The 27,406-nt window shown below is 41.1% G+C and overlaps 1 protein-coding gene across 1 annotated transcript; it reads right to left on the bottom strand.

Moving 5' to 3' along the window:
* Positions 1-21,537: 21,537 nt before the first annotated feature.
* Positions 21,538-23,988, bottom strand: PI3 (peptidase inhibitor 3). The gene is made up of 3 exons (XM_010384249.1): positions 23,073-23,988; positions 21,944-22,219; positions 21,538-21,712 (listed from the first exon to the last, which is right to left on the bottom strand). Exons 1-2 carry the CDS (start codon positions 23,149-23,151, stop codon positions 21,945-21,947), a joined length of 354 nt encoding a protein of 117 aa, XP_010382551.1. The 5' UTR covers positions 23,152-23,988; the 3' UTR covers positions 21,538-21,712; position 21,944.
* Positions 23,989-27,406: the final 3,418 nt, after the last annotated feature.

Raw genomic sequence — 27,406 nt, 5'->3', positions numbered from 1 at the left:
TCTGCTTGTCTGTTACTGGTATATAAGAATGCTTGTGATTTTTGCACATTAATTTTGTATCCTGAGACTTTGCTGAAGTTGCTTATCAGCTTAAGGAGATTTTGGGCTGAGACGATGGGGTTTTCTAAATATACAATCATGTCATCTGCAAACAGGGACAATTTGACTTCTTCTTTTCCTAACTGGATACCCTTGATTTCTTTCTCTTGCCTGATTGCCCTAGCCAGAACTTCCAACACTATGTTGAATAGGGGTGGTGAGAGAGGGCATCCCTGTCTTGTGCCAGTTTTCAAAGGGAATTTTTCCAGTTTTTGCCCATTCAGTATGATATTAGCTGTGGGTTTGTCATAAATAGCTCTTATTATTTTGAGGTACGTTCCATCAATACCGAATTTATTGAGCGTTTTTAGCATGAAGGGCTGTTGAATTTTGTCAAAAGCCTTTTCTGCATCTATTGAGACAATCATGTGGTTCTTGTCTTTGGTTCTGTTTATATGCTGGATTACGTTTATTGATTTGCGAATGTTGAACCAGCCTTGCATCCCAGGGATGAAGCCCACTTGATCATGGTGGATAAGCTTTTTGATGTGCTGTTGAATCCGGTTTGCCAGTATTTTATTGAGAATTTTTGCATCGATGTTAATCAGGGATATTGGTCTAAAATTCTCTTTTTTTGTTGTGTCTCTGCCAGGCTTTGGTATCAGGATGATGTTGGCTTCATAAAATGAGTTAGGGAGGATTCCCTCTTTTTCTATTGATTGGAATAGTTTCAGAAGGAATGGTACCAGCTCCTCCTTGTACCTCTGGTAGAATTCAGCTGTGAATCCATCTGGTCCTGGACTTTTTTTGGTGGGTAGGCTATTAATTGTTGCCTCAATTTCAGAGCCTGCTATTGGTCTATTCAGGGATTCAACTTCTTTCTGGTTCAGCCTTGGGAGAGTGTATGTGTCCAGGAAATTATCCATTTCTTCTAGATTTTCTAGTTGATTTGCGTAGAGGCGTTTATAGTATTCTCTGATGGTAGTTTGTATTTCTGTGGGGTCAGTGGTGATATCCCCTTTATCATTTTTTATTGCATCTATTTGATTCCTCTCTCTTTTCTTCTTTATTAGCCTTGCTAGCGGTCTGTCAATTTTGTTGATCTTTTCAAAAAACCAACTCCTGGATTCATTGATTTTTTGGAGGGTTTTTTGTGTCTCTATCTCCTTCAGTTCGGCTCTGATCTTAGTTATTTCTTGCCTTCTGCTAGCTTTTGAATGTGTTTGCTCACATTTTCTTAATCCAGTCTATCATTGATGGACATTTGGGTTGGTTCCAAGTCTTTGCTATTGTGAATAGTGCCGCAATAAACATACATGTACATGTGTCTTTATAGCAGCATGATTTATAATCCTTTGGGTATATCCCCAGTAATGGGATGGCTGGGTCAAATGGTATTTCTAGTTCTAGATCCTTGAGGAATCGCCACACTGTCTTCCACAATGGTTGAACTAGTTTACAGTCCCACCAACAGTGTAAAAGTGTTCCTATTTCTCCACATCCTCTCCAGCACCTGTTGTTTCCTGCCTTTTTAATGATCGCCAGAGTGGCTGTAATTTCAAAGTTAAAAAACAACAGATGCTGTAGGCTGTGGAGAAAAGAGAATGCTTATATCTTGTTTCCACTTTGGTTGGTTGGTATGTAAATTAATTCAGCCCCATTGTGGAAAGCAGTTTGGAGATTTCTCAAAGAAGTTAAAACAGAGCCACGATTTGGCCCAGCAATTCCACTACTGTGTATACACCAAAAGGAAAATAAATCGCTCTACAAAAAGGACACCTGCACTCATGTTCATTGCTTTCCTATGCACAATAGCAAAGATATGGAATCAACCTAGGTGCCCATAAATGGTGGATTAGATAAAGAAAATATAACATGTATATGGCGTAGAATACTACACAGCCATAAAAAGAATGAAATCCTATCCTTTGCAGCAACATGGATGCAGCTGGAGGTCATTATCCTAAGCAAATTAATGCAGGAACAGAAAACCAAATACCACATGTTCTCACTTATAAGTGGGAGCTAAACATTGAACACACACTGACATAAACATAGGAACAACAGACACTGTAGACTACTAGAAGGAGGAGAGAGGGAAGTGGGCATGCGTTGAAAAACTATCTATTGGATACTACGCTCGCTACCTGGGTGATGGGATCTGTACCCCAAACCTTAGCATCACACAATAAGCCCATGTAACAAACCTGAACATGTACTCCCCCATCTAAAATAAAATTCGAAAAAAAATTTAAAACTATATAAAAATGTTTAAATTATGAGACAAAACCAGCCATAGATAAAGAAAAAGTGATGAACAGAAAATGGAAAACATTAATAAACATATATCAGATAAAGGGTGAATTTCATAGCATATTGAAAAAATTTCTTCACTATAATAAAGAAGAGCACATCATCTAATAAAGAATGTAAGATATGAGCTCCACCAGGTATTTAGAGAAATTATAATACAAACAGTTAATGCATGTATGAAAACAATTATAGCTGCATTCATAGTTCAAGGACTGCAAGTTAAATAAAGTAAAATTTGTCTTTTCACTTATGAGGCTGATTTCCCAGTAATGGTTCTTGGCAAGTTCCTTCTATCTCTGGCCTCGGTTCTGGTTATTTTAAGATGAGAAAATGGGACTATGCAGTCTCTTGAAGTCCTTGCTGTGGCGAGGACTAGTAGATTAAGCAAAGCCCTCTGCCTGGTGAAGAGAGAATTTGCAAGAGCACAACACAAAGCACATGAGATTGGGATCACTGTGCTTGGGGACACCAAAGGGGTACAGAAAACCTCATGATAATGGCTGATTTGATATTCTGTAATGAGTGTTTATTCATCTTCATTAGGTTTTATAATGGTTCCACAAATGGAAGTTTCTTTAATCTTCATGGCCCTCTCATATCTATGGTTTATTTTTTTGTTGGTTGGCTTGTCAAACAGTTTGTATTTGATTACAAATTATCTCCCAATCCTATGGGGTTTATTCATTTATTTATTCATCCGAGTATGTGAAATTTTCATATGTCTCCAAAGAAGGATCTGTGCACAAAGGTATATTCAGAAAAGAATCAGATATCCATCTCCATTCCCTCTTTCCTTCCTACCAATTCCTGACCACATCCTACAGGTGACCACTCTCATTGGTCTCTGGGCTTTTCCTTTCTCTTTTCTTTTTTCCTGCAATGAGTAAGTAAATGGATATTTTCTTATTTTGCATTCATTGTTACAAGACACTTTAAATTTATCATTCCACAATGTATTTATAATTAACATACCTCAGTTCATGGACATCTTCCATGTTCCTTTGAATAGCTGCATAGTACTTCATTTTACAGTTGTACTATCATTTATACAACCACTCTTTTCTGTATGAGTATTTTGTTTGTTTCCAACATTTTGCAGTCATAAATAATACTGAAATTAAGATGTTTACTGTAATTCCACACTTTGGCTTATATTGTTCTGTTGGTCAGAATTTCTATTATAACCCTACCCCTTTCACCCAGCGTCAGGCCAAGCTGATGGAACAATGGTTTTATGAGAAAGACCCCTGCATCTTCCTGACTTAGTCTATATCCCGTGGAAAGAAAAATGACTTGAAATCAGGACTGATCTTTTTCATTTTCAGCTTTACTTCTCAATCCTAAGCAATATTCCCCTTCATTAGATGAGGGCAGTTTTCCATATGTCAGCAGGTATTTTGACTCCAAATTCCATGGAAGATTGTGACTCAGGACATTTATTACAGGCTGGAAAGGATTCAGGGCCTGGCTTGCCCTGACTCCTGGGCACTCTGTGATCCTAGGGACAGACACACATCGCTGGCTAGAATTGAGTCTGCAAAGCCCTGGAGAGTGACTCCAATGTACCTGAGGTCATCTGTGACGTTCACTGCTCTACCCCTGGAGTACATCCGGAGCCTGGAGAGATGCTATCTGGGCTCCTTGGTTCAGTGAAGCTCTGTGCTGCCAGAGGACTCCAGGTATTTGTTGGAGGGTGGTATCAGTTGAGTTATTCCTAAAATAATACTTTCTGGCTTCTCTACTCACAAATCTCACAGAATACTGCAACTGCTTTCTCTGGGCAATTTAAAACACTCTTTGCAGTCCCAGAACCCTTCGTCTTTCTTTCCCTTCTTCATCTCTCCTCAACAAAGAATCCACAGTTGCCTGAATGAGGCATAAGTGTCTGTATAATCAAGGAATATCATAGTCATGAATGCACAGAGGGCCCACTGACCTCAAAGCCCTTCTTAATTTTGTTTATTTTTTATTTTTTTTCTAGCAGGTATTCTGAGCATCAGAAGCTGACAGTGATTGTCCAAGATCCTACAGAAGGTTGGTAGCACAGATGGGGCTACATAGAATATCATCTGCAAGAAGAAAATACAAAGTGTTCCTTGCTCCAGAACTCAAGATGTAATGAGTGTGGGTGTTGTAGACAGTTCTCATTTCTTGGCTTCTAAGCATAAGAATGTCATTCCTATTTTGGGGGAATTAACCACCATATGAGTCCTGGAACCCGGAGGCTCTGCCACTTTTTATAACAGAAAGGAAAGTCTGGACACTTGTTTTCCCTGCCTCCACTGAGAGACAACCTAATGTGAGCACATGCTGGGTTCAGATCATCAGATGCACAAACTCTGGACGGTACTTGGGAGCTAGTGATAGTAGGAAGTCAAGATTCACTCCTGGGGCAGTTACAGCAATGGCAGCTGTATTGGACTTATCAGAAGAGACATGGAATTGATGACCCATGCATTGAAGAGCATCTGGCTTTGGCATATTGGCTGAGAGACACGTAACCTCCATCTACTCCAAGGTGGCACCAATGAGCTCCACAAAGGCCGATATCTGACTAATTTTGACTGTGATTCTGCATTCAATGACTTCCTTGTTTTTGCCTTTTCTTTTAACTTGAATTTCTTGGTTTCCTAGTGGTTTTGTGAACCAGTCAGATACTTTTCATTTTCACAGAGCCAAATAGACTTCTTTGTAATTAAGAAGAAAGTAATTGGGCGAGTCTTGCTAGGGAATAGTGTGAAGAGTTCCTTGGATTACTCCAAACCAACAACCATAGCTGGTGAAAGTTATTTTTATTTTATTTCTTTCAGATTGTATTTGTATTGTACATATTTAAGGTATACAATATGATGTTTTGATATACATATACATAGTTAAATGATTACTGCAGTCAAGCCAACTGCCATATCCATTGTGTCATGTAGTTAACTTTCTGTTGTTGTGAGAGAAGCACATAAATACTGTCTTAGCCAGTTTCCAGTAGATGATACTAAGAGTTGAGTGACCTGGTGACTTCTGCTCTGGAATAGCAGTGTGAGGAAATCCATGGAAATACCCTCAAACCAAACAATCATACTTGATAAAAGTTATTTTTTAAAACAGCCACTTGAAGTCTCTGGGAATTGTCTTAAGTGCATACATTTATTTTTAAAACTCTACTAAACCTTGAAAGAACACAGAGTGTCTACAGCATTTGAGTCATAACCCACTCTATACTTTCTATATCCTAGCTCAATATGAGGGAAGCTTCAATCAGGGCACATCTAGCCAAGAAACGGGAGAACCTCTTTCCTCTCACTTCCCTTTAAAGGGTTATGATATCTCACCAGAGGCAAAAGGTTGCCAGCTTCTTTCAAACCCATTCCAAGGTTGTATTGCAGAGATTCCAGGTGAGTGTGATGAAGAGGTACAGAGTTCCATTCTTCCACCCAACACTACTTGTAGTGGAGAGGTTCTACCCCAGGCATTGTAGGTCAAGAACGTTGAGACCCCCATAGCCCTCGGCACAGCTCATTTGCTGGGCAGAGTTTTCATGCCAGTGAATGCCTGCCAACAACATCAGAGGATACTACTGCTCATGGCCAGAACCCACTTGGTAAAGCAGGGCTGTCGCTCTGAGAAAAGCGAACCATTCTTTCCAAAACAGCTCCTTAGAAAGAACTCAGTGATTTTCCAAAAGTGAGAGGCAGGCTATAAGAACAGAGAGCTCCAAAGTCCTCCCTAAGGAACCGACAGTACTAGGAACAGAGTATAAGGAATATCCAGCCTAACAGTGCTCTTAAAAACAATGGAGGCTGGGTGTGGTGGCTCATGCCTGTAATTCCAGCACTTTGGGAGGCCGAGGCGGGTGGGTCATGAGTTCAAGAGATCGAGATCATCCTGGCCAACATGGTGAAACCCCGTCTCTCCTAAAAATGCAAAAATTAGCTGGGCATGGTGGTGCACGCCTATAGTCCCAGCTACTCAGGAGGCTGAGGCAGAAGAATCACTTGAACCCAGGAGGCAGAGGTTTCTGTGAGCCAAGATTGCACCACTACACTCCAGCCTGGCAACAGAGTGAGATTCTCTCTCAACAACAACAAGAAAAGGAGATTTTAATGGGTTTTAGTGGTAAACAATGAAGACTAAGTTAACCCATGAGATAAAAATCTAATGATTAATGAAATAGAACATACCAACTGATAAAGTAAACATTTGAGGTTTTCCAGGAAAATACTGATGATAAATTGTCATGGGAGAGTTACCCATGACAAATTTTAATTCCACCATAATTATCACAAAAATATGTCAACATGATTAGAACATACAGTAATGGTGAGAAAATGCACACATCTCAATGGAATAAAAGATAAACTCAATGCCTTTGAGAATTTTACAAATGATAAGGGCAGAATTCCACATCACTTAAGAAATGTTAGTAATTCAGCAAATGATATTTAGACTGATTGCCAGCAGTTTAAGGAGTAAGTATTGGATTTCCACCCCACCCATTATTTAAAGTACATTTTAGGTGGTCAAGGATTTAAACATAAAGATCAAACTATGAAAGCATTCAAAGTAAACATGAGACAAGTTTTGTAGAATATTTACACGTGAATGATTTTCTGAAGTAAATTAATATCATTAACTGCAAGCGAATAAAAAGTTTTACAGGGAAAATCATGCATACAGTAAAAAAACAGAAATTTTAAAAATATATAAACACATATGGTGAGAATAGAGATATTCTATAATACATTGAAAGAATTTTAAAAACACAATAAGGAAAGTAGATCTTCTCATAGAAAAATAAACATAGACCATGAACATATGGTTTATTAAAAAGTAATGCAAGTAGCTACTACACATTTAAAAATAAATAAAACCACACCCATAATTAAATAAAATCACACCAAGTTAAAACAAACACATGAATCTTTTGTTGTCTTTCCTATAAGATGGTCTTCCAAATTTGAGGCAAATTTCATTTGCCAGCGGTCTGTGTCTCAATTATTATAAAAGGAGTAGCTTGGTCTCTTAGGACTCTTCTTGCTGTGAGAAAGATTTCAAGAATCTTACTAAAGTTTCTTCCAAGTGAGCTGTGAATGTGCAGTAGAATAGCAGAAAGCTCGTGCAGTGGGCACACTGCAAGTGAGAACACCAAGGTGATGCAGAAGACCTGGATGGTGGCAGAATTAGCATATTGTGGAGTGTCACTTTATAGTTGAGTTGCTGACTTCTTTGGGGTCTCCTCAACTCTGTATTTTTCTTTGATTCCACACTTTGGCTTGGATCATTCTATTTCCCTGGAATTCCTATTGTCACTGTGTTTTTTTGGCAAATTAACCCCTCAACTAGTCTTTTTTGAAAGGCTAATGAATCCTCCTGCTTTTTCAACATTCTACCAAAGGGAATGATATCAAATTCGAATAGACAGTTCCCAGCCCCAGTTCTGCCCCTGATTTCTAGAGTAAACTTTGATGGATCCCTGGATGCCAGTTTTCCTATCCACAAGACAGGGGGTTTTGTCTGGATATTTCAAAGGGACTTTCCAATTTCAAATTCAAGAAAAGTTGGAATCTGTTACAAGCTGAGAAGCACTTGGTACTTGTGCATGATGCTTATCACTCTGGGCTCCAAGAGACAGACATACATGGCTGGCTAGAACAGAGTGTTCCCATCCCAGGAGGTACTGGACAAGGAAGGCCTAAGGTTGTTCAAAAATTATCATTAGTGATCCCCGCTTTCAACCCCCATGGAGCACACAGAGCCTGCAAATATGTTATCAGCGTTTCCAGTCTCAGCAAAAACAGCTTTGTTAGAAAACATTATGCCTCTAGGAGGAACACGGTAGCAGTGGAGCTGTCCCAGGATAATCATATCTTTTCTGACTGCAGTGCAAATTGTGGGCAGTGATTTACCATTTTAGAGTCTCTGTGTAACTTCAGTAATATCATGCAGCCCCTGAACTTCTCATCTTTCTCATCATTCTTGATCTCCCCTCATGATTGCATCCAGAATTGTAAATGCCTTTTCAAGGAAGTAAGTGGATTAGATAAACCAGCCAAGAGGTGGCGGAGTCCCTACTATCGCCAATCTCCATTTCCTTTTTCCAGTTGATTAAAACTGTAGGTCATAAGCTGGGGCTAGAACACAGAGTGAAAGAAAGGAGGGGCATAGGAGGTGCTCCAGTGCTCACGATGGGATGAGAATGGTCATGTGGACTACTTTCATGTCTTAGCCTCTAAGCATACAAGCACCATTCCCAGCAAAACCTGCAAAGTCCATATGCCTGTTTCTCTGACTTCTTGGCAGCCTCCACATGTGCACATGCACTGTTTCAGACAGTCGGAGGTACATACTGCAATGGACTGAGAATTGGTGATAGAAAAAAGCAGACATGGAGGTGGTGAGAGTTTATTCGGCAGCAGTGACATAAATGGCTACAGCATCTATTTCCAGGGAGCAGAGTGGAAGTGGTGTCCAATTTGTCAATGTTGGTGGCCAGACATGGTGTTGTCATGCCTGGAGGCAGCAGTGGTATGGTCTGTTGCGACTGGAGAGAAAAAGACTGTGGGACCGGTATTGTTGAGGAATGAGTGTGCCCATAAAACCACTAAACAGTAGGCTGGGAGGATAAAGTATCATCTAGTTTATCTTCTAGATAGCTGGAGAAGCTGAAGATGCAGCCTGTGATTAAAATATAGGCAGAAAAATGGGTCAGGCCCATTAAAGGTGACCTTGTGAAATAAATTACTGCCATTGAAGAAACTGATTAAATAAAAGATAGCTGGACTTCTGCCCAATAAGGAAAGGCACATTCTTAGGAATATTTCCGTGGTGATTAGGGAGTGTCCCTTCTATTTTCAGAGATGAACATTTGTGCTGTTCACTTTATACCTGCCAGTGTGTAAGTTTCAAGGGGAGTTTGGAACCCTAGGAAGATCCACGGTATGGGAGATACGTCCACGCTTTTGACTGTCCACTATGTGGAACTCCCTTGTTATGTTGTGGGATCTCCCTATCTAAGGCTATCTTTGAGACTTGCTGAGTGACAGAGCTGGGCTCCTACTGCAAAAGCAGAACAAATGAGGGGGCACTTTCCTTCCCTCCTGAGGCCTAGGGCTGCACTAACATGCTCAGCAAATGTCATGTTCCCATATGTCACCTTAGATCTCCATTGAGTGACTCACAGAAGCAAGGATGAAGGGGTATTCTTTCCCAGAACAAAGTAGTTTTCTTGTTCACAACAATACCCAATTCCAGAGTCATGGGTGGCAGTAATGAGTGTCCAGGACTGCAGCAGCTGTGTACACATCACACAATTGTTGAGATGTGGTTCTGGCTGTTGTCATGCTACCTAGACACTCTTATATCTTATAATGGTCCTGATCCTGAATCTTCAGGCTTCTCAGAATTCTGTGAACCGTGTTTTGAAGGTTGGGTTATTCAGCAAGTTCAGGGTTCTCAGGGGCTGAGACAGAGTTAAGAATGCAAGTTGCCTTGTGAGGTCACACCTGTGAAAGTAAAGGCGAGGAAGGAGGATTAGGCAAAGGACGCCATTGCTAAGCTGTCCTGACAACATCTCTGTCAGCCCAACAGGAAGCTCTGGAGCAAGAATTTTTTATAAGAGGAGTTCAACATTGGGCATGAAGGGTAGAATCCCATACTATAGCCTTACTTTGCCTTTGGCTGGAGGTCCCTGGTTCTGTGTGATCTCAGCTCAAACACTGAGGTTGTCACTGAGGTCAAGCAGTGGCTGGCAGCAATTAGCCAACCACACTCCACGCAGCTAGGCAACAAGGTGCTCCTTGAAGGGGGTTCCAAGCAGTACCTCAGTGCACCCCTGGCACTGCTGGGATCCGGGCTCCACACACATTGGGAAGCTTCTTTCAGGCTCTGCTGGGCTCTCCCTCTGAGATAAACCATAAGAAGGTGGAAGGGAAGGGGGTACACAATAGCCATGGCCTCTGCAGTTGTTGTGTGCGTGGCGATTGGTTCTCATCATCACCCTCCTGTATTTCCACTTGAAAGTACCCCACCTTCAGCTACCATCAGTGCTGAAGTCAGTGGCTTACCTGGTGGTAGGACTCACATTCTCATTCCTGGGCGTAACTATGCCCTACTCAGGACAGGGTATCCTGCTAAAACTTTAGAATAAATCTCTTCTTTTGGCTAAGCAGACATACTACTTAGAAAGCCTGCCCTTTAATTTTCATGATGTTTGTTTGGAGCCCTGCTTAGTAAAGCTAAAACATTATTCACCATGATCCTTGAAATTCACGCCCTCTGCTGTATGTTAGGGAAGATACAGAATAGGAGGTTTCTCAGCCCTTACCCAATGCCCAGAGAGATGACAACCAGCGGCCTTGTCCCTTACCCAGCCTCCTCATCCTCAGGACCTTGGGGGTCAGGACAGCAGCCAGGAGGTGAGAAGGGAAGCTGGTCTACAAAGGAGTCTCAAGGCTTTCTTTTTTCCCTTTCAGTGGTGATTCCCTCCGTTATACTTGATTGTATTCAGCTGTGCTTCACTCCTTTTCATCTTGACTATAGTAGCAAATGATTTGCCTATTTTGTAATTTTTTCAAAAACAATATTTAAATCTATTAACTAGAGCTAATGTTTATCTCTTCTTAACCTCAAACATTTGCTTTTATCTTTATCATTGCTTTTTTGACCTTATTCTTTCTTTTTCTTTTTTGTTGAAAATTTGATTTATTTACATTTATTATTTCATCTTTTGTTGATACAAGTATTTAAGGCCTGGGTGTGTCCTCTGTATTCTTGTTTACTTTTTTGTCCACTTGGTTTGTTTTGTACCAATACAGTGTGTTCAATTCTCCTACTGTTAGTGTGTTTTTATCTATATCTCCTTGGTATATCCCATATTTTCTTCTTTATAAAAGTGTTTTCTGTGCTATATAGTGCTTACATGCTTATAACTAATATCTTTACTGATAATTGTGGCTTTTAATGTTCAAAAGTGTCCTTCTTACTGTTTCAGCAACAAAACAAATTATAACCAATGTATGTAATAAATATCTATGAGTCCATGCTGATATAAACAAACAAGTAAATAAATGAGGGAAAATAAACAAATATCTGACATCAGATATTTATAGATTATTATATTCTATCTGTAATTATTATAGAATAATAATTATAATTATCTATCATTCTTATAGAATAATTCCAAACTATTTATTTAGATACTTCCCCTTTGAGGAATATCTTATGTATGGTTGTGCAGTGACTTTCTTTCAAAGACTATAGCATGGAAGGATAGGGGGAAAAGTTGAATTTCAGTGTAGAAACTTGACGAACACTGCCTCAGCCTGGCCATCTAGGTCAGCATCATCAATAGTAAGTCATGTTGAAGTCAGTACCCTGGATATTACATGATAAGAAGGGCACTTTACCTCTGATGTTTTCCTCCAAAAAACCACAATCCCAGTATAATGAGAAAAACATCAGACAAATCTCAGTTGGAGGATATTCTATAAAATACTTAAGCAGTACTCCTCGAAACTGTCAAGGTCTTCAAAAACAAGGAAAATGTGTGCAATTGTCACAACCAAGAGGAGCCTGAGAAGACATGACCACTAAATTATAATCCACATTGTCCTGGATGGGCTCCTGAAACAAAAAGAACCCTGGTAACAGCAAAGGCAATATGAACAAAGTCTAGACTTTAGTTAATAATAATGTATCAATACTGGTTCATTCCTTGTGACAAATGCACCCTAGTAAAGTGTTAACAGCAGCAAGGACTGTGCACCGGCACATAGAAAGTCTAGCAAATGCTCTGAGCCTCCAGGACTCTTTCCCTGTATTTTCATATGTGGAAATGAGTTTATTTCAATCATAGGCTCTTTCATTCTTTACACACTTATTTCTGGACCCCACTGTTTCCTCTGAAAAAGGCAGAGGCAAAAGTTCAAGAGAGCTCTCCTTTGAAAATCAGATGTTCTTTCTGTATAATTTGAAGTTTTTACTGTTCTCTGACTTCAGATTTTGTTGAAGAAATGATATTTCTGAGGTTTTCTCGTTCTTCTGTGTAATGATACAGCTTTGTAAGAATACCTTGGGAGATTTACATTCACAAGGACACCATAACTCTTGCTACCCTCAAAGTCTGGTGAATTTTTATTTTTCTGGTAAAATACTCAACTGGAGAATATTTTTGTAAGAATATTTTTTTAAATTTGACTTTATAGAAATTGAAAAACTTTGTAAGGTTAAAATATATAATCTAGCTAAAACAATGGTTAACAACTAACCAGAAAAAAAATTTAAATGTTTAAATTTAACAAAGGGTGACTTTTCTGTGTATAAGAATCACTCTTACAAATCAATTGAAATATTATGGACATCTAGTAGAAAAAAGAGCAAAGGGTATGAAAAGACAGTAAACAGGGAAAAATAATGTTAACACATGAATCAATATGAAAAGTGTACCACTTTGTTCATCATTAAATACAAGTTAGGAATTACCATGTTTTCATTTCATTTCCTGTATCACAAATTTAGGCAAATTATTTCCCATCTCTGGACATGCTCAGCAGACACAATGCTCCCACCAGGAATTTTAGATCCCCCTGGAGCGACTCGAAGCAGTAACTGTACTCGGATACTCTTCTCCAGCATAAGGCAATGTCTTGGTCAGCAACGAACTGCATATGTGATGATGCTCTCATAAAATTATAATGGAGCTGAAAAATTCCTATCACTTAGTAATGTCATAGCTGTGGTAATGTCACAGTACAATGCACTACTCACATGTTTGAGGTGATGCTGGAGTAAACAAGCATACTCCACTGCTAGTCGTATAAACGTATAACATGCAATCATGCACAGTACATAGTATTTCATAACGATAGTAAATGACTATGTTAGTATAATTACTATACTATACTTTTTATCATTATTTTAGAGTGTCCATCCTCTACTTATTAAAAAAATAAGTCAACTGTAAAACAGTCCCAGGCAGTTTCTTCAGTTTGTATTCCAGAAGAAGGCATTGTTATAACCGGAGGTGACGACTCTATGTGTGTTATTGCTCCTGAAGAACTTCCCGCGTGGCAAGATGTAGAGGTGGAAGACGGTGATACTGACGATCCTGGCAAGACGTAGAGGCGGAGGACAGTGATATTGATGATCCTGACACTGTGCAGGCCTAGGCTATTATGTGTTTGTGTATTAGCTTTTTCTCTTTTTCTTTTCTTTTTTTTTTTTTTTTGTTTCTGTTTTTGAGATGGAGTCTCGCTCTGTCGCCCAGGCTGGAGTGCAGTGGTACGATCTCGGCTCACTGCAAGCTCCTCCTCCCAGGTTCACGTCATTCTCCTGCCTCCGCCTCCCAAGTAGCTGGGACTACCGGTGCCCGCCACCACGCCCAGCTAATTTTTTGTATTTTTAATAGAGACGGGGTTTCACCATGTTAGCCAGGATGGTCTCAATCTCCTGACCTCGTGATCTGCTTGCCTCAGCCTCCCAAAGTGCTGGGATTATAGGCGTGAACAACTGCGCCTGGCCAACAAAAAGTTTTAAATAGAAAAAAAAAAAATTTTAATGGAAAAAAGCCTATAGAATAAGGATATTTTTAAAAATATTTTTGGGTAACTGTACAATGTGTTTGTGTTTTAAGCTAAGTTTTAATACCAAAGAGTGAAAAAATTAAAAATAAAAAAGTATATAAAGTTTTTACAGTAAGTTAAGGTTAATTTATTATTGCAGAAAGAAAACTTTTAAATAAATTTAGTGTAGTCTAAGCATATAATGTTTATGTCTATAGTAGTGGACAGCAATGTCCTAGTTCTTGACATTCACTTACCATTCACTTAATGATTCACAAGACCAATAAACTTGCAAACCTTCAAGCTCCATTCATGGTAAGTAGCCTATACAGGTATGCCATTTTTACATATTTTGTACCATATTTTTACTGTAACTTTTCTACATTCAGATATGTTTAGATACACAAGTACTTACCATTGAGTTACAGTTGACTACACTGTTCAATACAAAAACATACAGTACAGGTTTGCAGCCTAGGAACAATAGGCTATACCATATTGCCTAGCTGTATAGTAAGCTATACTATCTAGGTTCTTGTAAGTCCACTCTATGATGCTCTTGCAAGACGCAAGATACAAGAACATCATAGAGTGGACCACCAAGACTCCAGCTATCCTGGAAGTCTGGTGAGGTGTTTGTTGTTTTTTGTTTGTTTGTTTGTTTGTTGTAAAATACTATTTGAGGAATTCCTAAGAATGATAAAAAACTTGGCTTTATAAAAACGGATAACATTTGGATGAGAAAATATGATATAAGCAAAGGTAAACAATACAATCATGCATTGCATAACTAAGCTACAAAATCACCTAGTAATCAATTTCTGAGACCATATCACTTGCCACTAAGTGGCCCATGACTGTAGTTAAAAACTCACCAGAAAAATATTTCTTAATGTATAAAAGCAAATAGTGAGTCTTATTTAAATAATAAGCACTCCTACAAATAGATTGAAATAATCTGGACAATCCAATAAAAAAGGAAGCAAAGGGTATTAAAAAGCAGTCACTGGGGAAAGGTTAACATCTGAATCAATATGAAAGCTATACCATCTCACTGAAAACTAAACACAAGTTCCGAATTCATCATGTTTCCATTGCATTTTTTTTTTTTGTTTTTGAGATGGAGCCTTGCTCTGTCCCCTAGGCTGAATGCAGTGGCGTGATCTCAGCTCACTGCAATCTCCGCCTCCCCAGTTCAAGCAAGTCTCCTGCCTCAACCTCCTGAGTAGCTGGGATTACAGGCACCTGCCACCATGCCTGGCTAATTTTTTTATTTTTAATAGAGACAAGGTTTCACCTTTTTGGCCAGGATGGTCTCGAACTCCTGAGCTCAAGTAATCCACCCACCTTGGCCTCCCAAAGTGCTGGGATTACAGGCGTGAGCCACCGTGCCTGGCCTTCCATGGCGTTTTGTTGTTGTTGTTGTTGTTTTGTTTTTTGTTTTTATATCACAATGGATTTGCTAAAAACTAGGCAAATTCTTTCGTGTCTCTGGAATTCAGTTCTAACAAATGCAAAAATGAGCAAGGTAGAAAGATTGTCTCTAAAAACTCCTATAGTCCTTTCAACAATGAAAGAGGCTAAAAGATTCTATAAAGCTATTTTATTGAAATGTGTGAGATAAGAAGAAAAAAACACAGAAAGTTAAGATAATTAAAATGAGAGAATAAGGGGGTGCTGAAAATTCCACTGAGAATAGCTGACTTGTCACAGAGTTGTAGAAAATCATCTCAGCCAGATTGCTTCCATCTGCAGTGTCTTCTCTTTGTTTTTGCTTTCACACATTACCTTATGCTGTTCCTTCACTCTAGGCTGTCAGGCTCAAACCAGTGGACCACCTTTCATGGCCCAGATCAAGTGGATCCATCAAAGTGACCTTATTAAGAAGTTAGCGCTACATCGTAGTTCTAGGCCCAGCAAGGCTATGGAGCACTCTGTGACTGAAAGACCTTCATCCTCCTCTCTGGGACTCAGTTTTCTCCTCCTTAATGTGAGAAGGTGGTTCGTGGTAATGTCAAGGGGTACTTCCTGTTGTAAATTGGATGGAAGGCTGTATAATCAGGGGACGTGCTAAGAGCTGATAAACACGGGGTGCCTATTTTTACCTCCTAGGGCTGATTCCTTCTTACCCTTGAGATGGCTGGCCCACATGACTGGTTGGATGAGAGTCTCTCTGTCCCAGTTCTAGACAGGGCATGAGAAGCGGCTTGAGTTTTCCTGAAGCTGACCAGTGGCTGCACTATCGTTCTGTCTTGGGAATGAACATAAAGCCTCAGGGACGAGCAGAGGGCTGCTGGTCTCAGACAAGAAGCCAGAACCCTGCTGGGTTTTGGATTATTGGATTCAGATGGTGGAAACAAAGGGAGGAGAGCAGAGAATATATGTCTTCCCTTGTAATTGAAAACTTGATGTCTGCTATGCTCATGAAGCCACTGTGAGTCACTCAAATGACATTTTAGAGGACTTAAATGTGCCAGATGGGCCCCAAATCCAGTCATTTTCCCCCTTCTTCTGACTTACTCCCAAAAATTACCCACATAGTCAAATTTCTCTTTAGAAAGCTCTGGGTCAGGGGTGTCCAATCTTTTGGCCTCCCTGGCCCACATTGGAAGAATTATCTTTGGCCACACATAAAATACACTAACACTAACGATAGCTGATGAGCTAAAAAACAATCACAAAGAAACTCATTTACAAATTTTTGTTGGGCTGTATTCAAAGCCATCCTAGGCCACATGCAGCCTGCAGGCCACAGTTTGGACAAGCTTGCTCTAGGTAGTTTGGAGACTCTGTTAGAGGGGCTCAAAAACTCCACATGCTCGGGCCTTCTCTTTTCCAGATGGTGTTTCTGAGGTTAGTGAGAAGAGGGAACTTATCCAGGTCTGTTAGGAGTAAGACTTAGGTCTGGGAGGTGGCATAGTGCTACCTGTTCCTGAATTCCAGAAGGGAATCAGAGGACAGAGTGTACCTAGAAGGGGCTTGAAGCTGGATAAGTTAATATGGGTAAAAAGACTGTCTTCTCTGCCCAGTTATACAGCCTCCTAGGTGGACAGGACCAAGCTTAGATGTGGAAAAAAAAAAAACAAAAAAAAACTTGGTCCAAAGTTGCATCTCCCAAATTGGGCCCTCATTGTGCTGTGAATTCCTTATTTCTATCAATTAATAATTCCTTTTGAAATTCTAAACAACTGGAAAACAATGAAAGACTCCAAGTATTAGGAGACAAATACGGAGGCATCAATTGGAATCATAGAAATTATATTTCAAACAATTTGATCAAGTCAGCTATTTTCAGACAATTGTATAACGAACCCATGTCTGGGAATCAGAGAACCAGCTCTTTTCTGGGCTTGACTGAGTGAAATTAGGAAATGCATTTCTCCCTTCAGGGGTCTGTGCAAGCTGGATAAAGTAAGGAGGGAAATGACATCTCCCCACAGTCATTTTGTTGTCCCTTATGCCATTCAAGATTTGTTAATCAAGTGTCAATATCTCTAGGGAGGCCATGCAGGGACAGCAAAGTGAAACATGTTTGGGGCCTTATACCTCTCTTTGAGGTCTTGGGTCTCCAAGCACTTGCCTGGTTCCTGCACTCCTTGGACAAGACTGTCTTCCCTAGTAACAGTACCTCTCATTGCTTGGGAAGTTGGGAGAACTGGTACCCCATTTCTGCTTTTGAAATCTGGTTTGTGTCTAGAGGACACATCTGATGCATGGATCACATCCGGAATTATTGCAGAGGGAAGCAATGAAATGGAAGCAAGAAAAATAGCTTCTTTTCAACTCACCCAAGACATCACTCATGCTTTCTTTTTTCTTTATCTCCTTCAAGTGCATTAATAATTTTTCTCCAACTTCTTTCATAGAGTAGTTTCCAGGGGATTTTTGGGGGTAGTTGAAGATAATAGAATGCAGAAGAGGAAGAATGAGTAACTTCCACAACCTCCTCCCCAAGAGGTATAAAATAACACCACCACTAAGAAATTTCTAAGCAAAACCACACCCTCATTATAACTTGAAAACAAAGAATGCCAAAAATACAAAATACCTGCCAGTGAAAACGGAAGAAACAGCAAATCCCAGGGCTGGGACTCACACTCTCCTGCCCTCTCCAGTCCCACTGTAAAACTTAAAGCTTTGCAAAATCGACCGAAAAAACTGCTGAGGAAGGAATGACGTAACCGAGATGGTGAAACAGAAGGCACTTGCTCATGTCCCACCAGAAGAATGACAAGAATTCTACACTCCTCCACAGTCCAAAGTCTCCCTGGGAGCCTCTGGATCTGGATTCAGGGGGAAGTTTGTGAAGCTCTGGTGGAGCCTAAGACCTTGGAGGGTCATATTGAGAGTACAGACCAACAACCACGTGGCTGATCTGCTGAGCTGGCTCCAGAGTTTAATCCCAGAAATGGCCCAGTCATTCAGGAGTTTGGTTACATTTGGCCTTGAGCCTGCAATCAAACCCATCTGCTGTGGGGTCCAGAATGAATCACACACACTAGGGCTTTGGCAGAAAGGCCCTTCTGCTCACTGACTGGGCAGTGAACCTGAAAGCTGCCTTGTGATTCAGCTCCGGCCCCCATCAGCTGAGGTCCCAGCTCAAAGCTGCTCACACAGCAACCCAGAGGGAGACTCACACATGTCTCATAGCCTAAGAGTCTAAGCCTCCCTGACAGGCTTGCCAACCTCTCTTGTACAGCGGGTTGAGATGGGATCAAGTCTCAGCTCTGATGCTTCCTGCTGTAACTGAACTATCCTTTCGGTGCTGAGACTTGCAGGGAGATACGTACTTGTCTTGGCCAACAAGATGGACTCTCCAGCCTCCAGCCTACAGCAGATCCCAAGAGGGGCGAGGGGGGCATTCCCAGTTTCAGCTCCTTCTGCTGCAATCAGGAAACTATCACGTCTCTGCAGGAACTTGCTGGAAGATGTGCACTCCTTCTAAGTCTATGAGACTGGGTTCTCCAGCCACTGCCCCACAGCAGATCCTGAGGGGCCCAGTATCAGCTCCACTCTCTCCTACTGCAGTCAGAGGACTATTCCAACTGGCAGGGTCTTCCTGGGCGATGCATCCCTGCATGAGTGAACATGAAAGGAATTACAGTCTCTATTCCACAGCAAATCTTGGATGGAAGAAACCACTGGTCTCTGTGAGGTCTTGAGTTGCTCAGCTACCTTACTAGGCATAGACTGTCATCCTGGACTGCTTCCTGAGGGAAAAGAAAGTGTCTTTTTGCAGCCTTTCAATTTTTCTCTCTCAGTGGCTTAATCTTCGCCTGAATTCAGACAAGAGTTAGTTCTCTTGTTTTTGTAAATAGTGAACCTACCGTCTGCATCTTGTTCCTTAAAAAATCCAAGTTTTCTTCATTGTTTTGGAACTTGGCATTGATCTTTACCTGAATTAGATATAATGAGGCCTGATTCTGGGTTTTCTTTTGTTTTCTATTGATTTCTCAACCTGACTATCCTAACAAAAACAACATATTGATTATTGTTACTTTGCAAAATTTTTTTTAAGTCTAGGAGGTTCCAGTGCCCTAGGCTTAATCTTCATTTGTAAACATCTATGCCTATTCACAAGAATTTATGCTTCCCCATAAATTTAAGTATGGTTTCAAGTTCCCTTAACTTCCATAACAACACCATATTAAAAATGGATTTTGGGTGTAATACACCTTAGGGATAAATTAAATAAATATTAAATATTGAGTAAATAGTGACATCTTCACCACATAATCTTCCCATTCATGTATTGTGGTATGTGTATATTCAAGTCTTTTTATATGCCTCTGAAAAGTTATATAGATCTCTTTTCTAGAGCTCTGCCTCCCTCTTGTTTAGTTTATTTATAACAATGGTATGATTTTGTTGATATTAACAATAGAAAATGCAGCATGTCTAACTGATTGTTGCTAGCATATAATAAAAATATTTACTATCACTTACTAACCTTGTGGCTTTTAATGGTTACTTAATCTCTCTCAGCTTCAATCTTTTTACAAAATTAGAAAATAAAATATGTATAATGGCCACTGAAAAGGACTTATGAAAAATAAGCGACAATACATGTAATCTACCCAGTATAGGAAATAGAATAAATATTAAAAAACAGAAACCATTATTTCCTACAATGATGTATTTAGTATTTGTCAAGCCAGAAGTTTGGATACTGCTCTCACCTGTGCTCCAAGATACCCTAGTATCAAAGCCCTACTGTTGTTCAGACTAGCCCCTGAACGATAGGGCAAAATCATGACTCAGATGCTCATGGATGGAGCAAAGTGGTGCAAGGATCCACGTTGTCTCACCCCAAGCCTCTGCTCCCCATGTCTTCTCAGAGCAGGAACCCAACACACAAAGAAGAGCTGTTTCAGATCCCAGAATGGCAGGACTAGACCTTCCTTTGCAGAATAATTATACCTTACCCCCTCAACTGAAATAGACCTCTGAGGCTTGGAAGGGGGACATACATAGGGAGGCAAAGCCAGTGCTCAGATCACCTGACTCTCAAGCCTGTGCTCATTCTGCTTCACCCAGGCTGCTGCCTGCCTGGGGGCTGTGGCCTTCTCTGAGAGTTTCCTTGTGCAATGGCAGTGGGGCAAGTGGGTCAACAGGAGAGCCGTGAGGTTGCTCACATTCCTGCCCCTTTCTCCGCTACTCAAGTCTGCCCTGCCCACAATATGTATGTCTCCAGAGAATGCAATTCACCCAAACCTCTGACACCATAGTATGAATGACTTAGTGTATCCTCCTCATTCACATCTTTTTTTTTTTTTTTTTTTTTTGAGACGGAGTCTCGCTTTGTCACACAGGCTGGAGCGCAGTGGTGCGATCTCGGCTCACTGCAAGCTCTGCCTCCCGGGTTCACGCCATTCTCCTGCCTCAGCCTCCCGAGTAGCTGGGACTACAGGCGCCCGCCACCACACCCAGCTAATTTTTTGTATTTTTAGTAGAGATGGGGTTTCACCATGTTAGCCAGGATGGTCTCGATCTCCTGACCTTGTGATCCGCCCGCCTCAGCCTCCCAAAGTGCTGGGATTACAGACGTGAGCCACTGCACTGGGCCCTCATTCACATCTTAAAACAGAAATCTGGAAGAGGATATTGCTTAACCTAAAGGAATGCTACATCATGGAGGAATCTCAGGCATGAACCAGTGAAATTCTAAAGAGCAGGAATTTCGCAGCATCTGTAACATCATCCTTTCTATGTTGTCTTGAAAAAATATAGATCCCTGGGAAACGTTAATGAGAAGGAAGTGGGGAGCTGTAGGTTCAGCCATAAGGGTTGGCTGGTCACACTGGCAAGGCCGACAGTAGCCAGGTCAGGACTGATGGTGGATTGGGAAACAAAAGACCTCCTTATGGTTTATGTAACGTTTATTTATTTTTTGTGTTTTGTGTTTTTCCTGTTCCTTGATTTCCATTTCCTGGGGAAAAGGAGATGGCAGTGCTGGGGCTGATTATTGGATTGGTAATATGAAGCCCTAGCAACGGGCCTCCTGTTTCCTCCCTGCACCCTGCTCTCTTTCACCATGGGACCCTTTCCCCTCCGCACTGGACAGAAGTCCCAATTCTACATCCATTTCCCCAAAGCATCCAGGAGCCCAGAAGTCACAGGAACCAGAAACAAGTGGAGAAGAAGGGACTCTTTATTGGAAAGTGGATGAGACAGGCAGCTCCAGGCTTGGGCATCCTGAATGGGAGGAAGAATGGACAGTGTGGGAAGGGGAAGGGCAGCAGGGACCTAGGACCAGATGGGGCCTGTAGCTCTGGGTATGGCACAGGTGCAGCAAGGACAGGCTCCATCTGTGGAAGAGAAGAGAATCAGACGTGAGAGTCAGCACATCGAAGCACTCAGAGGCAGTGAGGAGGCCAGATCATCCTTCTGGGTACTGGTTATAGCCTCTCAGACCCCTCAGTCTCCCAGTTTCTCTGTCATCTGCCACAACCTCCCTCCCACCAACCTGGGATGGTTCCCCACCGCTCAGCCTTCTTTTGTGTCTTCAGGGGTCTCCTCTTCCTCCAGCTAGTGCTCACCTCACTGGGGAACCATACAGGCCATCCCGCAAGAGCCTTCACAGCACTTCTTGATTCCTGGGCAGTCAGTATCTTTCAAGCAGCGGTTAGGGGGATTCAACATGGCACACCGGATCAAGATATTGGGGCAGGAGCCAGGCTTAGTGGAGACGGGACCTTTGACTGGCTCTTGCCCTTTGACTCTATCTTGACCTTTAACTGAAACTTGTCCTTTAACGGGATCTTGTCCATTGAACGGAACATGGCCTTTGACAGTGTCTTGACCTTTAACAGGAACTGTTAAAAGAAGAAAAGAGCCCACATTTATACCCAGTAAGCCCCTGCTTTAGCTACCATGTCTTTGTCCTGGGTCCATCCACTGCTTACTGCAGCATCCTCAAACCATGACCTGAGTAGGGAAGGTACACCTGGGGGAGCGACACTCTTGGAAGGCTCTTCCCTTTTTGGGGGGGTCTATAGGACCAGTGTTCTCTTGAGTATTTATTTCTTCCCCCTTCCTCCACTCCAAGTCTCTCATGAGCCGTGGTCAGACTGGGGTGACAACCAGCAGTGAACAGAACACATTGTCATTTCTTAGGAAGCACATTGGAATAGGAAAGAACCCTGAGCCACATCCCAGGAGACTTGAGCCCCATCCTGGCTCTGGGAATTACCTTGGCAATTGCTCACTCATTTCCACATTTTGGTTCCCTCCTTATAAAATGGGGGTCCTCAAATGACATGATTCCTGAAGACTTGTTGTTTCTTAACCTCCTTTTAGAGTAATGATTACTCTGGTGCTATCATGGGGCAGAGAAACAAGGGACAGTGTCCACACCCAAGGTTTAAAATCCTGGAGTTCATTATTTTATTGCACATTCTGCGCAGGTATTGACATCTGAGGCCAAGGTCACATACCAACATTACTTCCACCAAGAGTCCTGATCTCTCAGTCACTGGGGTGGAAAGCATGTGGAGTCCACCAGCCAAAGTTCTGCTTTTTTCTGGATATGATGGCAAAGGCCAGAAAGCTGAAATCTGGGCTCCAGTGCTGCCTACTGCTTCATAAGTGCTCCCTGTCCTGGCCCAGGATGTCCCTGAGGGCCTTCCCTTAGTCCAACCCAGCCCAGCAGGTCACCTGTTCACTCACCTCCCGTGACAGCTGCCTCTACAACCAGCATCCCAGCGATGAGGAACACCACCACGATCAAGAAGCTGCTGGCCCTCATGGTGTCAGGAAGGTGTTTGGCTAAGAGCTAAGGCCATACCAATCTTTATGCAGTACAGCTTGGCCTGGCTCCAGGGGTGGGTCTGTGGTATTTACAAGGGACATTTCCTTAGCTGTACTGGGAAATATCCACCCCATTCTGGGAGGGACCTGGGGGCTTTCCCCAAGGATTATTCACAGGGAGAACTAATGGACATTACATCACATCACCTCTGACTGTCCCAAGAGTTTTCCTACTTTCTCACAGAGTAGAAGTACTGGCTCACTTGTTAGGTAACATTACAATGAAATTCTTCATGTTTTGAAATACAGTGAGGCCCAAGAAGAGAAAGGAATCACCAAAGCTTATTCAGCAAGTCACTGGTAGATCCGGTCTTGATTATAAAACCAAGGTGTTTCCCCATTATGCTCTGGTGCTGCAAATCCCACCCAGATCTACTTTATCATTTTACCACTCCCAGCATCAAACTGGGCTTTTCCTTCCTTCTTCCCTGGTCCTGCAAAAAACTCTGTAAGATAAATTTGCCTTGAACATATAATGACTAATTACTGCACTTTGCTATTTCAGAGACGACCTTTCAGATGCATCACAAAAGTAATTGGAAGGTGTAATTCTAGGTCTGAAGAGGGATGATGCCCTTAAAATCACAGTGGTAGGGAGAAAATAATCAGAAAAGAGTAGAAAACACAAATCTTGTATACATTGGACATCTACAGTGTGTGTGTCCAGCATGCCTCCCCACTTTGAACAGCACCTTGTTTCTTGTGAAGAATTGTTGTCTCTTTGAACCATCAACTTGTGAGTCTAAGGGGGACTGCTAATCATAAAAGCCTGACCCCTGACAACAGGTAGGGGTGTGTGTGTGTGTGTGTGTGTGTGTGTGTGTGTTGTGTGTGAGACTTGGTCTGGTCTATTAAAATCTTTTGTTTGAATGGGTAATAAAAGGAGAAAAAGAGGGTCCCTTCTTTTGGCAAAGGTGATCTATATGAACCACCGAATTCCAGAAGCAGTGATCTAAGTCTGAGGGTGGAGATCAATTGTCTGAGAAAAACAACCCTAATACACTGAGACAAGGAGAGAAGTGATGGTGAGAGAAGATTCAGATGACACAGCCAGCCTTCCCTCCTTTACCTTGAGAGCAGTTCTTCACACACCCTTCTCATGTTAGGGTTATAAGGCAATAAATTAGCCCTCTGCTTCAGCTAGTCTGACTTACTATTCTGTCATTGCTACCAAAAGTTCTGAGTAATAGAAATGAATATCCTGAAGTTAGGTACAGTCAGGGACAGAATCTGAGTTAAGGAAGTCACTGAGTTGAGGTGGAGTTAAGGCAGGGAAGGTAACAAACTGGATAGTAATCCAGCCAGTTAAATCCCCACCCCTTGTCTCTTTAGACTCTGACTGCATGCCCACCAAGCCTGAAATTGAGCAAGACATAAACAAATGTCAGACTGTTGAAGTCTTTTGACTACTTCACACAAAAGATCATTGTACAATAAGCCACACAAACAAATAAAAAGTGCAGAGAAAATACCTATACTATTTAAAGAATAGCATTAAAATGAGCTGCCAGGTAAAGGAGAAGAATATTTGCTATATCTATGCTCCATGCCTCCCCTCAGTTGCTTCATTCTCCTTCCTCCCCAAAGATAACCGGTTTCTGAGATTTTATGGTAATTAGCCCTTGCTTTCCTTTATAGTTATGCCACCTCTGACTGTGTTCGAAATATATATTCAGTTTAGTACACTTTTCTTTCTTTTTTTTTTTTTTTGAGACGGAGTCTCGCTCTGCCGCCCAGGCTGGAGTGCAGTGGCCGGATCTCAGCTCACTGCAAGCTCCGCCTCCTGGGTTTACGCCATTCTCCTGCCTCAGCCTCCCGAGTAGCTGGGACTACAGGCGCCCGCCACCTCGCCCGGCTAATTTTTTTTGTATTTTTAGTAGAGACGGGGTTTCACCGTGTTAGCCAGGATGGTCTCGATCTCCTGACCTCGTGATCCGCCGGTCTCGGCCTCCCAAAGTGCTAGGATTACAGGCTTGAGCCACCGCGCCCGGCCAACTTTTCAATTTGTATGTAAATGAAATCTAAGGTGTAGTGTTCATATGTCCTGCTTATGTTGCTCAACATTATATTTTTGAGAGTCATCCATTTTGAAGCCCACCCCTGTAGTTCATGATTTTCACTGCTGTACAGTATTCTATGAAAAATATCAAAAATGTTATATATTCATTCTACTGTCAATATACATTGGATATTTCTAGGTTTTAGCTATTATAGTGTTGCTATGAATATTCTTGTACATATCTTTTGGAGAACATAGGTATGCATTTATTTTGGATATATAGTTAGGAATGGAATTGCTGGATCACAGAGTACAGATCACGGAGTATAGATACATCCAGCTGTCATAAATACCACAATCAATTTTCCAATATCATTGTACCAACTCACACTGCTTTCAGCAATGTGTGAGCATTCCATTTGCTCCATAACCTTACCAATGCTTGATATGATTTGCCTTTTCATTAGCCATTCCGGTGGACATCTTGTGAGATTTCCTGTGATTTGAATTTACACTTTCCTAATAACTGGTGAAGCTGACCCCTTTTTAATATTTCTTTTTCTTTTTCTATTTGAGATGGAATTTTGCTCTTGTTGCCCAGGCTGGAGTTCAATGGCACAATCTAGGCTCACTGCAACCTCTGCCTCCCGAGTTCGAGTGATTCTCTTGCCTCAGCCTCCCAAGTAGCTGGGATTACAGGCACACACCACTATGCCCAGCTAATTTTTGTATTTTGTAGTTTCACCATGTTGGTCAGGCTCGTCTCGAACTCCTGACCTCAGATGATCCACCTGCCTTGGCCTCCCAAAGTGCTAACATGAGCATGAGCCACCACACCCGGCACATTTTTAATATTTCTATTATCCATTTGGCTATCCTCTTTTGTGAAGTGCCAATTCAAGTATCTTACCATTTATTTATTTATTTATTTATTTATTTATTTAATTTCAACTTTTATTTTAGATTTGAATGGGTTGTTTATCTTTTATTATTGATTTGTAGTAGAGAAAAAACTTTTATTCATTACTAATGAGAGTCTATATTGGTGAAACTTATTTGAAAACAGTTTGACATCAGCTAGTAAAACTGAATGTGTACACAATCTATAATTCAGCAATTGCACTCCTAAAGATTTAATTAAGGAAAATATTTCCACATGTTTACCAAGAAACATGCACAATAATGTTCACAAAAGTACTGTTTTTAACAACAACATACTGGAAACAGTCCATATTACCAGTACTAAGATACTGGATAAATATGTCATGACATATTAATGCAAGGAGGTAGTATACAACTGTGAAAATAACTGCATTACAGCCATGCACAATATGACTATAATTAAAATAATGTTGAATAAACAACACAAGTCCACAGTGACAATATTTAGAATTACACACTTGTCGTAAAACTCAAAATGAAGGAAAACTGGGAAATATATTGCCTAGGCATATTTACATATGAAGCAAAGCTCAAAAAGGGATACATAAAAAATGAGAAAAGTATAAACATGACATAGAAGATAGTGGCTAACCCCGGAAATGAGAGAAGAAAACATTCTGGATGGGTGAGAAGGACACGGGTTGATTTAAGTTGTTGGTTATTAGTAACGTTCTAGTTCTTGGATTGATTGGAGAGAGAGAGAGAGAAAGCTGAAGAGCAAATCATTTATAGACTACCTTAGCTTTCAATAAACCCACATTGCTACCCTCACAGGTTGTTTCCAATATTTTGCTGTTACAAACTATACCACATGTGACCTTTCTTAGCTTTCTTTCTTGTGAACCAGATTCCCAGAAGTCTATTTGCTAGTACAAAGGTGAAATGCATCTGAAATTTTGTTAATATTGCCATATTTCCCTTGATAGGGGTTGTACCATATTGTAATCCCACCAGTAGTGGATAAAATTGCCTGTTTCCATCAAGCCTCATGAACAGACTGTGTGTCTAATTTGGGGGTTTTATTTTTAACTTTTATTTTAGGTTCAGGGGTACATGTGCAGGCTTGTTGCATAGGTAACTTTCATATCATGAGGGGTTCGTGGGCAGAAGTATTTCATCACCAGGTAATCAGCATAGTACCTGATTAGGTTTTTGATCCTCACCCTCCTCCCATTCTCTACCCTCAAGTAGGCCCTAGTAGCCATTGTTCCCTTGTTTGTGTCCATATGTACTCAATGTTTAGCTTTCATTT

Source organism: Rhinopithecus roxellana, chromosome 13, assembly GCF_007565055.1.
Source record: "Rhinopithecus roxellana isolate Shanxi Qingling chromosome 13, ASM756505v1, whole genome shotgun sequence".
NCBI lineage: Eukaryota > Metazoa > Chordata > Mammalia > Primates > Cercopithecidae > Rhinopithecus > Rhinopithecus roxellana.
The sequence above is the reverse complement of the archived record's forward strand: the minus strand, read 5'-3'. Positions and strand labels throughout refer to the sequence as shown.